The 14,688-nt window shown below is 44.3% G+C and overlaps 1 protein-coding gene across 4 annotated transcripts in view; it reads left to right on the plus strand.

Annotated features, from left to right (window-relative positions):
* Nucleotides 1-14,688, plus strand: part of LOC136438858 (genetic suppressor element 1-like) — a 52,943-nt gene that overhangs the window by 36,247 nt on the left and 2,008 nt on the right. For 2 of the 4 annotated variants that reach the window (XM_066433865.1, XM_066433870.1), the window contains exons 6-16: nucleotides 210-419; nucleotides 799-1,002; nucleotides 1,582-1,871; nucleotides 3,659-3,879; nucleotides 5,311-6,144; nucleotides 6,415-6,466; nucleotides 6,802-7,032; nucleotides 8,233-8,361; nucleotides 9,018-9,413; nucleotides 12,018-12,230; nucleotides 14,284-14,387. In XM_066433865.1, coding sequence (XP_066289962.1) covers nucleotides 210-419; nucleotides 799-1,002; nucleotides 1,582-1,871; nucleotides 3,659-3,879; nucleotides 5,311-6,144; nucleotides 6,415-6,466; nucleotides 6,802-7,032; nucleotides 8,233-8,361; nucleotides 9,018-9,413; nucleotides 12,018-12,230; nucleotides 14,284-14,387 — 2,884 coding nt within the window. The remainder of the gene's footprint in view (nucleotides 1-209; nucleotides 420-798; nucleotides 1,003-1,581; nucleotides 1,872-3,658; nucleotides 3,880-5,310; nucleotides 6,145-6,414; nucleotides 6,467-6,801; nucleotides 7,033-8,232; nucleotides 8,362-9,017; nucleotides 9,414-12,017; nucleotides 12,231-14,283; nucleotides 14,388-14,688) is intronic. The other 2 variants (XM_066433867.1, XM_066433866.1) reach the window with 2 other exon arrangements.

A 14,688-nucleotide genomic window follows, 5' to 3' on the forward strand; every position in this document is an offset into this window, starting at 1 on the left:
TTGGAATGCTATAGCCCTTTTTTTTTAGGGTATCTGCTTCTTTTTTACCACAAGCAGGCCGATACCCCACCACCTCGCACTTGAGGAGATGTGTAACCACACTTCGTCCTAAGTAACTGACTACCTCTTTTAGTCTGCGGCTGTATTTCTGAAGGCTTCGGAATGCTATAGCCCTTTTTTGACGGTATCTGCTTCTTTTTCACTACAAGCAGGCCGATACCCCACTACCTGGGACTAGAGGAGATGTCCAATCACACGTCGTCGAGCCCGCGAGGCTTCCAGCCGTACCGACCGGAGGATATCAGGCACGCCATGCCTATCCCCTTCGGCTTCGACATGGGGTCGGCGCCGACCTACCATTCCACCCCGTACCACCCCGCGCTGTTCGCTGGAGCGCCATTCCCCCACCCAGCATTCAGGTGAGTTCAGTCGTAGCGTGCGTAGTCCAGTGGTTAGCGATCTTCTCTCTGGAACTAGAAGCCCCGGGTTCGATCCCGGCTGTGTCGCTCACCCGACATGCGCACTACCGGAAAGGGTCGCAGTCCTTAGGACTGGACGTTAAGCTGTGGTCCACTGTTCATTGTGCTTGTCGAAAAGAGCTAGAGGAATTACCCCGGTACAATGAACCTGTAAATACTGTACATAATCATATGACATAATGTTTGCTACAGGTGATCCAGACTGGTCTATATATATAGAATACAACACGGGGTATTCCTTATCACCCGAGGTGACCGCGTGATGTCACTGTTGAAGTGTTTTTTAAACTCAATTTCACCTTTCTTTAAATCTCTCCAGACTTGAGGACCACTATGAGCAGTACCGTCTGGCCGGCCTGCGAGCCCCCTTCATGCCGGTCCCCCCTCCCCACAGTGCCTTCTTACCCGGCCCCCCTCCCCCCGGGCTGCCCATCTCCATGCACGGCCTACGGTACCCACCCCACGAGATGATCGCCCCTTACCTGCACGGCTCACCCAGGCACCCGGCTGTGGGGAGTGACAGGTAAACTATGACCTCCAACCCTTGACATTGACTTCTGATCTTTGAGGAAAATTACTGGTTATGCAATACAAACAAAGGTGAGAGAGGGTTGCTGGTGAAGTTTTTTGTTTGCTTTAGTTGGAAGTAAGAAGAGATTACCTTGGAGCTCTTCAATATTTTTTATTGTATAAACAAAGAGCCATCTGTGAAACATGCAATACATTTTTGTATCTTCTTTGTCAGTAATTGTATGCATGTAACAATGGAAGAAATTTGTGTGTCCCTTATTTTGGTATTCTGTATTTCTTCTTCTTAACCCCTGTCCGACTAAAACAGAAAGCAAGAAGTTTTATTTAGAGAGATTTTGAAATATACCAGTGTTGCCTTACAATAGCTTATCTGATAAAAGAACTACGAAGACAACATTGTTCATTGAGGGCAAAAAAATTTATGTAATTTTGCCTTAGAAATGCAGGAAATAGTGTCTCAGAGGGTTCTAGATTTCGAAATTTTCTGGATAGGTTGCAAAAGTGCAGACTTGTCCTTCTGTGAAAAAATCCTGGTGACCTTGTTTATTGACTGTTGCGTTTCACTTAACAGGTCTGCTGCTGAACAGGAGTCCAGGGAACGAAGCCAAAACAATCACGACCAAGATCACCAGGACAAGGACAAAGACAGGGAACGACACGACAGGAACAGAGACAAGGAACGACCTCAGGAGGAACCAAAGAACTTGTCGGTTGCCGCCAACGGCGTGGCGGAGAAGGATACGAAAGACGTGATTCTGGTGAAGGACCGAGAGCGGTCGCGGACCGAATCCCGAGACAAGCAGTCTCCGAGGATGTCGCATTTTCCCGGACTTCACTCTGTGCAAAATGGAGACATAAGCTGTAAGAGAAAGGCTACTATTCTTGACTTGTTAATTTGTTATCAGTGGCATTCATGTGTCCGTCTGTCTGACAACACGATAACTTGAGAATGCCTTGATGAGACCTCGAAATGATTAGGCCCCCTAGCACCTTGTTTGTAACTATTTTTCACTCATTTGTTACTTAAGAACCAGTGTGTGACAGAATTTTTCCTTCAAGAGCCAATGCCAATCAAGATTATGCATAAAAATTGTCCAGTTACTTTTCAAGGGTTAAAAGTGGAGGCAGTATATGTGCTCAGTATCAGTAAAAGGGGAGGGGGGCATCTTTCTGTTGCTGTGCGTGTCTTCAACATGTCTTAAGAGGAGGGATGCAAAAGCTATCCATATCTTGGGCTGGACCAGAAATCTTGTCCAGTCACCGACGAAAGGTAAAGGATGCCACCTAAAACGTCTGACCATTTCCAAAATCTATCCAGTTGCTTGAGTAACTGGTACCGTGCGCATATCTAGGGCTTCCATATAGAACATAAGGCTCAAATCATATCTGCGTCTTTCATCCATGGTTTCACATGCTACTGAAACGTATTTTCCCAGCTGTGTGGTATGTTCTACCAGGGGACGAAGCCCTCAACACCTGTCAGTAGTGCCCGGTATTATTGACTGCCTTCCAGTGCTTTGGCGATTAGCCAGTCACAAGGTTGCAAAGAAATATGTCTCCTCAAATGCTGACTCATGTTTGGGGAATGCCTCGATGACCCAAAGCCAAAGTTCCTATCGAAAGACAAACATTTTTGGTCATCAGAGGTGGCAGCAGGAAGGCAAATTAGAGTGTCTTTCAGCACAGTGTCACCCGTGAAAACATTTCTAAAATCAAAGGTTGTGGAACGGCAAGGTTGAACTCGGTCACTTACCTCCTAAGTCAGCGCTAGTTCCTGTGAACTTTGTAGAAAATACTAGTATGTTGACTTGTCAGAAGACTTAAGGGTAAAGCTGATTCTTCCATCTGATAACAACATTGTTTTTCCGGGTGTTTCCAATCTTGCCCTGCACAGAGATATACTGTATGGGAAAGCATTTGATAGCATGTTTTGAAGGAGAAGCTCTAAAAGTGATGTTAGAGATATGTGTAATGGACTCGACTGTGTTCTTTTGTCTGAGATAAGTTTTGGCCTAACTTTATTGCTAGCAATTGTATATGCAAGGCATGTAAAACATGATGTCCATAAGGTCCCATGATGTAGGTGATTGGTTACTTCAATTCTGAAGAAGACTGCAGTCAAAATTATGATGTGCTAGCTTTCTGTGTTAGGACAAAGATTTGTTAGTACTTAACTAGATTAACTACCAACACCTTTTATGCTAATTGTAAACTATGTCCATTCTATGCTAGCATCCAGACTACATGAAATGTAATCCCCTTATAACCTCCTTGTAGGAAGATAGTTTTGGCTTTGTACAATACCAACTACCAACACAGATTCACAGATGAATTCCAAGTGTTTATTTTCCCCCTCTGACTACTCTAACATCCAGGCTACATGACATGTCAGTCATCCCCCACACCTGCGCAGCTGAGCCAGATGTCTGTGTTGGACTAAAAGTTTTTACTGCCACAGATGAACTTTCATTCTAACTATTCTGTTTGTTTTCCACCCTAGCCACTAGACTCCACGACATGTCATCCCCCACGCCGAGGCAGCTGAGCCAACTGTCTGGGTAGTGTGTTGGAATACAGTTTTTACTACAACACAGATGAACCTTCATTCTATACTATTCTAAGTGTAAAATCTGTTTGTATTCTCCTAGCCACTAGACTCCACGACATGTCGTCCCCCACGCAGGGGCAGCTGAGTAACGGTGACCGTTCGCGGGCGCTGGTGCAGATGGAGTTCCAGCACCAGCAGTACATGAAGCGGCTGAACCAGGAGGAGCGCTGGCAGAGCCGGCAGCGCCAGATGCGCGAGGAGAAGGCCGAGAGACAGCAGGAGGTGTCCAGCTACCGGCAGCAGATCTTACAGCAGCAACAGGTCAGACATCTCAGCAGTGTACTTTAAATACTGAAATGTTTGCGGTGGTTTTATGTTCGCGTTTTTGTGCCGTAAGCTCTTTGCCGCGAACTTAAAACCACCGTTAACTTTTTTGCCACCCTATCCCCTTGTCTGCTATTGTCTCAAACACAAACTTAAGACATCCCTGAACACTCCCTACTGCAAAATAAAAACCACTTGAACTTAAATGCATTTACAGTATTAGCTAGCTATGCGTCCATGCGTCTCTTACAGCAGCAACAGGTCAGACATCTTGGAGCAGTGTATTAGCTAGCTATGTATCCAGGTGTCTTTTGGACACCCTATACTAAAGTAACAGGTCAGACACCTCGGAGGGAAACTACTGTAAATCTTGAAACGTTGCCAGTGGTTTTATTTTGCTGTGGATTTATGACATCGTGAATATGTCTCCCTTGTATAGATACCATATGGATGTCCCTGTAGCTCAACTGGTAGCTACTTGTTCCAAGTAGTTGATAACTGGGAGACCCTGATTCAATCCTGGGAAGGGCCTCTCAGTTAGGGCTGCACCCGTTTTTTAGAAGGGACGTAAAATGGGGGTTTTGTGTTTGAGGAGGTGCCTCAATCACATTAAAGAGGAAGGAAATTTGCTGCCCTACATGTATGTGCCACTAGGCACTACAAGGGCCTGAACGAAGGAAAGAACGGATGTTGATTGTCTGTATTGTCACCACAGCTGTTGAGAAGTATGCTGGAGTAGAAATGTTAACATGGCCTGACATTAAATAACATCCCATGTCAGGTTTAAGGATGTAGCAATGTCTCTGGGGAGAAACCGTCAGCTGTTTTTGTGTGGAAGGCCTGGGGCAGTAGAACCTACAAAAACAGGAAAGCTCTTCTTTCAAAGTTTTTAAAGTCCTTTCTGTGATTGCAATTAGAAGACAAGGTAAATACATATCGAGAAAGTTACCACTGCAAGCCTCCAAACATAAAGCAGCCTTTGTCGCAGGGATATTTTTTGTATTATGTGCAGTTTCTGTGTGTATATCAGTTTTCTGATAGTTATTGGGCTAGACAGCTCTCAGAAACTTGGTGACAATTAGAAAACAGCATTTGATAAGCAAAAAAAGGGCATGCAATGAAGCCACTTTTACCACTCCATCTATTGGTGCATGTAACTGTAACATCTACTAACATAAGTTCACCAGGGTACATAATTCCACCATCCTGAAAACATATGTCCTCACAGATCTCTAACCCAACCTGTATAATGCTCTCCTGTATACTAGTATCTAAACTGTGCGTACCTGGGGGGTGCTGCACTTTGAAATCTCTCAAACCCACTTTTTTCAAAGTTATGAAAATGTTAATGGAGGCTTTGGAAATGTATGGATGAAACAGAAGTTTCTTGAACGATGATCCTTACCCTTCTTCTTACTTCTTCCGCAGGGTCCTTTGAGATCGTCACCTGTTCTAAAACATGGCCCCTCTCATGTAAATAGAGAAATGACCCCCAACAATCACTCCGAGGAGAGGAACCATTCCAAGAGGATTGAAAGTAAAGACGCCATCCACCTACCCCCCAACAGCCACCCCCCTCCGCTGGTACCCCCTCAGAACGTTCACTCCTTCACGAGAGAAGAGCCCTGGAAATTCCACCTTGCTCATGCAAAGCACCCCCTGGATAACCTACGCGCGGTTAGCGAGGTTAGAATACCCACCACGCCGCCGTCTTCGGTCTCCGCCCATTCCAATCAGTACGACTACGACAGGCACCCGCCCGCACGGACGTCGCCGGCGAATCACGACAAACCGCATTCCGCCGGACCTCACGTTGGCAGGTCGGACAAGTCGCCCCGCCCCCGTGGTGGAGAGAGAACTTTCCGTAACCACTTCGAGCGTTTCAACCACGAACAATCGCTGCTCATCAACGGCCACCTGGACAGGGTGGCGGAGACGTTCCTCGACCAGTCCGGCCAGTACGCGTATGACCATCGGAGGCTGTCAGAGCTGGCGTACAGCATCAACGCGAGCAAGGCCCTCTCTGTGCCGTTCACGGAATACTTCCTGGGAATTCAGAGGACTAACCGGGCGGATTCCGAAGACGATAGACACGTGGTGAGCAAACTGGACATGGAGGAGAGCAAGATCAGGGAGGCCCGCATGAGGGGCACGTACAGAAGTGACTGTGATTCCGACAGTGACTGTGACGTCGAAGCGCAAAGAGCCAAGCTGCAGAAAATTGCATCAGGCCCAGCGTTGCAACTAGACGAGTCACCAAAGGTACCAAACATTTTTTTCGAAAATTGGTGATCAATTCTTGATTTATATAAGTTATTATGTGACTCTGTAAAAGTTTCTATTCATTTTTATGCATATTTACTACAATTAGACAAGTCGCCAAAGGTACCAAATGGTTTACGAAAAATAGCGAACAGTTCATGCATAATGTCAATTACTGCCGCTTTTACTGTTCAAATTACATTTCTATGCATATTTGCTGTTTGCACAGTGTTACAGAGATAACTGACATTGAATTTGTCATTTCGTCAGAAACTCTATTTTCTGGAGACGTTTGGGCTGACGACGCAGAAGAGAAAATGTGGTGAGTATCAGGAAACTTTCGCATCAGGAAGACGTTTTCCGAACATGTTCAAACTTTGAACTGTATTTTTGTGTGTAGCAGTACCATGTCCTACTTTGCACTATCTGTATCTATATAGCCAGTATAAACGCCCTTCGGCGTTACACAACAGCTTCGCAGGAATATTACACTGAACAACCTGTCACACCTAACCTTTGCACATCTAGCTGTAAGCAATGTTTAAAGCTATCTAATGAGGATGCTCCTACAATGCTTTAATGGATACTCTGATAGTTGTTGGGAAAACAAATTGAAAATTAAAACCAGACTGACTGACACTGCGTCTCCAATAACAGCAGTGCATGAGGAGAAGAAGAGGAAGAGGAGGCGGATGCTGATGGAGCGGAGCCCATCTCCGTCCCGGTCAGACCACGAACTCGAGAACGAGCCGTGCAGCCCGCTCACCACGTCTTACACGGCGGAAGACATGGTGCAGGAGGAGGACCTGGAGGACAAGAAGTCATTCCTGGCGGAGATGGGCCTGGGGTTCATGCGCACGGAGCACAGGAAAGGTGAGGAGCCACATGGTGTGTGATCAAGTACTTCTCATCTCAGCTATCCCTTAAAGGCATACACAAGACCAGAAGCGGGTGTTATTTGTAAGAGACCACATCTTTATGAATACAAAATCAACCTTTATATCAGATTATTGATGCTGTATAATGCAACTGCTGCCTAGTCCAGGTTCAGGGTCAAGTTGCCAATACAATTAGGTTCTTGGATTCAGAAAAATATTACTAGCCGAACCAGAACACTCTCCTCTGGTCTTGTGTATGGCTTTAAGTCCCTCTCTCACTGGAAATGCTGGTGACCTCGCTGCGTTCTAGATTGGATTTGTGTTACTCCTCACTTTATAATGGTAAAATCATGCAAAACGTACAAGTATGACTAAAATGACAACAAAACACACTAAGCGTAAATAGATAAGATTTTTATTGATAGAATTTGTTGATCGCTCTGTTAAATCGCTCAGTCGCAGCGAGGTTGCCAATGTGCCATGGGTCCAGTGAGATAGGGGCTTAATCTTAACTATTTGACCATTGGGGCACCAAAGAAGATCTGTTAACCAGACAAGCTAATGCTGAACTGAAATATCAACATGAAAATTGAGGAAAAAGCCTGTACAATGGTATACAGAATTTGTTGAAAGTTTATAAGTTTTACTCCCTGTCCTCTGCTCTCATGCTATTCTCTTGCTTCATTTTTAGCTTGAAATATTTCAGAACTAAGAAATTTGGTGTGATCATAGGAAGACTAGTTTATCTTCAGTAACAATACTGGAGCAACTCACTTCCCGTTCAAAAGAGGGATTTTTTTAAAAGTTGTTTTGTGTGTGCTTTACACAGAAGCTGATAGTGGGAGCTTTTGAATTACTTGGCTTCCAAAACTATGAAGTAGCCAACATTTACAAGAGCTTAAACAGAGCACTTGAATGTGTATTTTCAGAAACAAGTAAGAGTCAAAATAAGGACTGCACAGTTTCTCATAATTTCATGAAATGTACCTGTAAGCATGCTTACAAAAGAACAGGTTTTCAAGGCATGTCTTTTTCCTGTCAGGGTGTTTTTCCTCTACACTATATCATATATGCTGCATTGCTCTTATGTCTGCACTTCCGACTTTAGATGATAGGTGGCACTCTTCACCATTCCTGATGAAACAGCATTAGTCAACTTGAGTTCGCTTTTGGAACAGCAACTTAATCTCACATACCGTTCTGATTGCAGAAAAGCAGCGTGACCAGCAGATAGTGGATGCCTTTAAGTCTGGGAAACTGAGGAGTCTTCTTGCTGCTCCCAGTACCAACAATCACAAGGTCCCTTCGCTAGAGTCCAAGAGGCCTGCCAGCAACACAGGTATTAAAACTTGTCTTTATATTCATGGGCGGGGTAGCCTGGTATCCATCCTACTCTAGCTACGGTTCAATTTTTTTCGGCGAACTGGAAAATAGTCTTGGCCCCTGTCCTCATAGAAATGTTGAGTCGTATCATCCTGCATAGTTTCAGGAATTGAATACTTCTGGTAGAAGCAGGGATTGAACTTCCGAGTGCCTGTTAGTACCCCATTATTATGTTCTTGCGAGGACAGTGACTTGAGCCAATCATAACTCTCACCTTTACTTAGGGAAATATTTAAATGCCAATCACTTTCAACGGGTGACAGACTATTCTGCATAGAAGCAATCAGAAGAGCTAGAATAGGACGGATACCAGACTAAAGATAGCCTGGGTGCTGTTCAGTTACTACCCGGGCTCCTATACTTCCTACCCTGAAAAAGGGCAATGAGTGTAGGAGCCCCTATAGTAATCGGACGGTATTTAGGCTGGGCTAAGGATGGGATGACACCAAAAGTTGCATGATGTACTAAGAATTTCTCACTACTGTTCCTGCAGTGTAACACAACAGCCTTAATGAAGGGCTACATAGTGTCACATAGTCATAGCTGTGATTTCGTTTTTGTGTTTGGAAAATTGTCTGATTTAGTCTTCTTGTTTCCATCTTCTTCGTCCAGGTGCGACCAGTAAAGACAGCACGAATGCAAAACCGACTGACGCCGAAACTCCTAGCACGCAGAGACTTCCCCCCAGCCCTGTACAGCAACCTCCAACTCACAACAACCATTCCCAGCCCCCCTCCCCCTTCCCGAACCACAGGCAACCCCTCCAGCCAATCCACCCTCAAGTGAAGGTGTCTACATCGCCAGTACCACCCACCACACAACAAGCCCCTCCCCCTGCCCACGATAGACAGCCGTCGGCGTATCGTCCGCAAGAAGTACAAAACAATGTCAAGAAAAGGAGTCAGGAAGCGCAGAGCGGGCGAAAACAGGAAAACCACCAGTCCTTTGCTCAGCGGTTTCACCAGTCGGTACTACAGTCCACCCAGGAAGCTATGGCTCATAAACAAGGTACCCACAGTACACAATGGTTCTCATTACTATGACCTGATGCACACTTGGAAAATTTTCTGGACGTACGTCAACGACACACGTCTTTGACGTACATCGCCTTTTTTCCTGGGTGTGAATCGGCCCCGCACTTCATACAGCAGGCATTTTTGTGGTCCGTACGTATTCGTTGTACGTTATCCAGGGTGAACGTACGTCGTTGTCGCATGGGCCATAAAAATGCCTGTCATACGACGAGCGTTGCTGATTCACACCCAGGGATTGATGTGTTCAAAAACTCATATTTTCCTGGAACTGTTGTTGCCATGTTGAACCAATGTCCTTGGTTGAATTTATTCCGTCCAGGTTTGGAACTGTATTTCAATTTGAACACAGCTCACTGCAGAGTTTTAACTAGCAAAGTTTGAGCGTAGGGGTTTCTATGGTATCTTAGTCGTGTTGAACCAATTGTCCTTGGTTGAACTTATTAAGTCCAGGTTTGGAACCGTATTTGAACACAGGTCACTGCAATGTTGCTTACATCAATTTGTACCATTGTTTTCGAATGTTGACAGGCTCCAATGTAAAATGTGTGCCACGCCATCTTTAAGAGCTCTTAGCTTGAGAGTAGGGGTCCTTATACCGTGTTTTTGACCCCTTCTCTGTCTTTCAACCGGCATGGGGATTGTCTCTTTCTGAGGAGAACCTTGTGATTGAGCCTTCATAAATCCTTAAAAAATTATTTGGCTTTAAAATAAGGCTGTAACTGAGGCTGCAACTTTCCCTCACCAAATTTGTCCCTCAAAATGCAGGAAATAGTGTCTCAGAGGGTTATTCATTTAGAAACTTTTTCTGGGAGGAGGGCACTCAATGCATGGCTTGCACCACACAAAGTTGTCCTTCTGTACCTAAGGCCACACCAATTTAATTTCTGAGTTAATGGATATTTTTGGTAGAATTTTAGCACGAGGACATCATTAAAACAGAAGGATGAGGTGAAAACTTGCACCTGACCCTGTTCACTCCCTGAAATTCTGTTTTCATGTTGATTTTCCAATCTATAATTTTTTTTAACAAAGAAATTAAATTGGTGTGGCCTAATGTATGCTGTGAAATATCCTGGGGAGAGCCCTGAGCTAGATACCAGGAGGATGCACTGTGTGAGTCACTGTAATGACTTTTGCAGTCATATCTGATTATTCTCAATGTCAAAACGATTTTATCTATCACTGAATCTTTTGAAAAACGGAATCATTTTTAATTCATGTGACTTAAAGTCTCTTTATGTGTTATAGATTTTTGTAATGTGGCTTTGCCATTGCTTATTGTGGAGAACCTTTACTCAACGCTATGCTGCCCCTACGGCTGACTAAGCTATGGGAGAGAGTGAGAGTGAGTGATTATGAAAAACCTCAGTTGAGCTTTGTGCCGCACAAATAAGCCATTACTTTTAATTAGAAAGTACTACAAGCACTTCAGAAGTTCAGTCTGATAATTGGAAGGACATTCCTTCCATGGAAACTACAACAACACAATGATGCGTCCATGGTTACCACAGCTGTGGCGCAAGTGGTAGAGCGCGCGGCTGTCAAACAATGGGACCTAGGGCAAGGAGATGCTGCTACAGTAAGAATTAGTTCAGTGCTTTGATGAGTGGCCCCTACGGCCTTGCACTGAGCAAGTTCATTAAAAATATTAGAAAAGCTCTTCCAGATGTGCGGCCCTCTCACATATCTGTTTTGAGGAAGTGATTTGACAGCCATGCAGTGCATCTGCCTCCTACCCAGCTGTGTTCAAATACAGTTATGGACCGGAATTAGTAAGCCAAACATGGCTGGATACCTGGCAAACAGCAGATAGCTCACAAATCATTCTTTCTATTCAATACAAATTTTACTCCAAACACCTTCTAGTTTAATTCTGGAGTTCCAGTTTAATTCTGGAGTGGCAATCTCAGCAACCCTACACTAATGGGCTAATATCGCTAACTGGCAGTAGAAATGATGTAAGAAATACGCAGCTGTCGTTGCCGACCCCCTGGGGATTAATCCAAATGTGTATAAGTGTTCCAAGCAACTGGATAAGTTTGGTAAAATCCGCTGCCTTTCGTCGGCGGTCAAAGTCTTTCAACTACAGAAATCGCAGTGGATGCAGTCTGAAACGTCGGACCATTTACAAAACATCAACCAGTTCCATGAATAACTTTTTTTATTGAGTATCTTATTACCTCGATGTCTAACCTTCATCAATGCATTCTTTTTATCATTTGGTTCTAAACCAAATGAACATATCTAAGAACAAGGAGGTTTGAAATAAAATCAAAAGTCTTCTGATCAAGCCTCCATGATTTAAAGGACAAGCTTGGCACAGAAATCAACATGTAGTTCAAACACATGAAACACATCCAATAGAGTTGAAAATAGAAGTAATAGTTCTTAACTAAGGGATGTCCCTTTAGCTCAAGTGATAGCGGTCTCAATTGAACTCCTGGTTCCAATTAGTTGGTAACGGGGAGACCCCAGTTCAAATCTTGAGAAGGGCATCTCCATTGGGGCTGCACCCGTCTCTCAGAAGGGACGTAAAATGTGAAAAACACCAGTTCTTAATTGTGATGTTGTTTTTCAGTACACAGCACGCCTGTCAGTCAGCAACCGGAGAAAACTGTTGGCGCTCCCCCGGAGAGCTGGCACCGGCAAGCCCACGCTACTCCGACGAACGTACCTCCGTCGCTCTTGCAACAACCGACCGAAAGGGATGATGGTAGCGGGAATGGGTCGGGACGAATGAACTGGCCGGGTGTGGCCGTCATCATGGACGCCTATCAACGTTATTCACAAGGTAATTAACAGGCCTTATGTATAAGGGGGTTGGGAGGGTAAAGGTTAAGGTAGTCCCATAGCCTTTTTGAGGTCATACGGGCAGTGGGTTGTGATCCATTGTGTCTAGGTATGGTATTGGAAGGTGGGTCCCAACCCTCTCTTTCCACCACCTTTTACCTCCCCAACTGAAGTCAGGTACCCATTTTTACACCTGGGTGGAGCAAGGAAAGTCAAGTAGTGCTATTTTGGGTTCACGTCCCTAAAAAGAATATGATGAAGTATTTTTTGTTGGGGTGGTGGGGAGAAGACTTGTGCCCTAAGTAGTAGAAGAATGTTTCTTCACAACTGCAAACTGGGAAAACGAACCCCAAAATGGCCGACAGTGCTCGTTGCTAGGGGGAGGGTCATGTGACTGAATACGCCCTATAGTGCTGCCGCGAACTTAAAACCACCGCAAACACTCTATTTTCGCCTTAGCGTGAAATAAATACCACGCGAACTTAAATGCATTTACAATGCCATTCTGGTGACGCGGGGCAGGGTTAGGAAAGGTGAGCCATAGTGCGATGTAAGTGCAAGGGTCATTAGGCCATAGGGTGTTCCCAGAAAAAAAGAAATCAAGTAAAAACAATGAATAAAAAAATCCCAAATTACTTCCCGTTCACTGCAGTGTTAGCATCACCAAACCAGGGCTAAGTGCAAGAAAATTTGCCAAACTGCATGGAAAAATGAACTGGAAATCTGTGCTCAAGTGGTGTAGAAGTGAGCGGAAAGCTGCCTGTGTAAAGGCACAATTGTCGCTAATATGTATAAAATTGTCTGTTCGGTGTCACAAATAAAGACAGGCTCTCTTGTAATTACGTTGATAGTGTGTGTCTGGGTGCTCCCAGGACGTGTCGGCACTACAAAGAGATGTGGATCTGCTTTCAACAGTTACATGTATGTCCGTCAAAGACGGCATAATGATTTGGAGTTCATTGCTCATCTTCAGATGTCTCATTTCTATGACAACTTGTAATACAGTACACACTGTCAGGCCAACTTCTTTGTTGTAATTTACCATCTCAGGGAAACAGTCTACACGTACTAAGTTCGTAATTACAGATTATATTGAAAGTATATTACCCCCTCAGGCCAATGGCTTTTGCTGTAATTTGATAGCTATAAAGAAAAAGCTTTATTCATTTAATGCAGGCGTAGAGTCGTAGACCAGAAAGGAATGATATGATTCTAATTTTGATTTGAATATTCGGCTTTCTTTTTATGTTCCAAGTAACACATGTTTTTTTAATGTATACCCTGTGTTTACTTTCGTTAGTTGTGTTGCTTTTGTGACAATTTGCAAGTTTTATTCATTTTCAATCAAAGGATTGAAGATGCCTGCTTTACCTATTAATCAAAGGATGTTTGAGATTTTATGTGTTTTTTGTAGACTGGACCCCCTTGAAAAACCTTCACCTTGTTCCATCCTCACCTTGCAAAACCTTGAGGGTCAGGTATTATGGTTGCTCGAGAAAGTACTCGGCAGATTTGATTTGGACCTCCCAGCTGCCTGAAAATTCAAGAAATAAATAGAGTTACATTATGTACCTACATCCTATAACCCAAGGAAATGGTTGCTGTGATACACAGCAATAACAGGATATGATATTTTGTGTCAGAGAAAATGTATCTGAGAATACCTTTGATTTCATTAGTCTCATCTGCCACCAACCTGTAGCGTGCGTAGTCCAGTGGTCATTAACCCTGCCTCTGGCCCAAGAAGTCGTGAGTTCGAATCCCGGCTTTTGATGTCTGGATCGAAGTTGAACTGTAATTTACAACGCACACAAAAAAAATGGACAAATTTTCAACTGATCAACTCCGGGCTCCAGGTTGAGGAATGAGCAACCCTCTGCTCCCGCGACATCAAGTTATGCAGATAAAACATGTGACTCGGTAGCCGTGGATGATAAGTTGCAGAAAGTGCCTCCCGTCTGTGTTGAGGGATGGTTTTGAACCCACGACCTCCCGTACAAACTCTACCCAGGCTATTGCACCGTTTAATTGTAGTTTTTTATTCTGTTTTCCAGAACAAGAGTTGGAGAGAGAGGTCCTCCAGGGCCAGTTCACTCACCTGCAGACGACTCACGGCAGCCTAAACAGTACAGCGGAGACTCTCAGCCTCAGGATGTCGGTAGGTACAAAATACTGAAAATGCAGAAATGTTTGCGGTAGTTTTATGTTCGCGGTTTACGCGGCGACCGTTTCACAGCGAACATAAAACCACCACAAACATTTTGTCCAATACTGTAGCAGTGTGTGACTATATCGCTGCCGTGAACTTAAAAACACCACATACACATAAAAACCACAGGAACTTAAATGCATTTACAGTATAGCCTGAGTGTCATCCTGTTTCAATTCCAGGCTCTACCTTCACCAAACTGTGCGGTGAAGGTAGAGCCTGGAACTGAAACAGGATGACACTCAGGCTA

The sequence above is a fragment of the Branchiostoma lanceolatum genome, chromosome 7 (genome assembly GCF_035083965.1).
Source record: "Branchiostoma lanceolatum isolate klBraLanc5 chromosome 7, klBraLanc5.hap2, whole genome shotgun sequence".
Classification (NCBI taxonomy): Eukaryota; Metazoa; Chordata; class Leptocardii; order Amphioxiformes; family Branchiostomatidae; genus Branchiostoma; species Branchiostoma lanceolatum.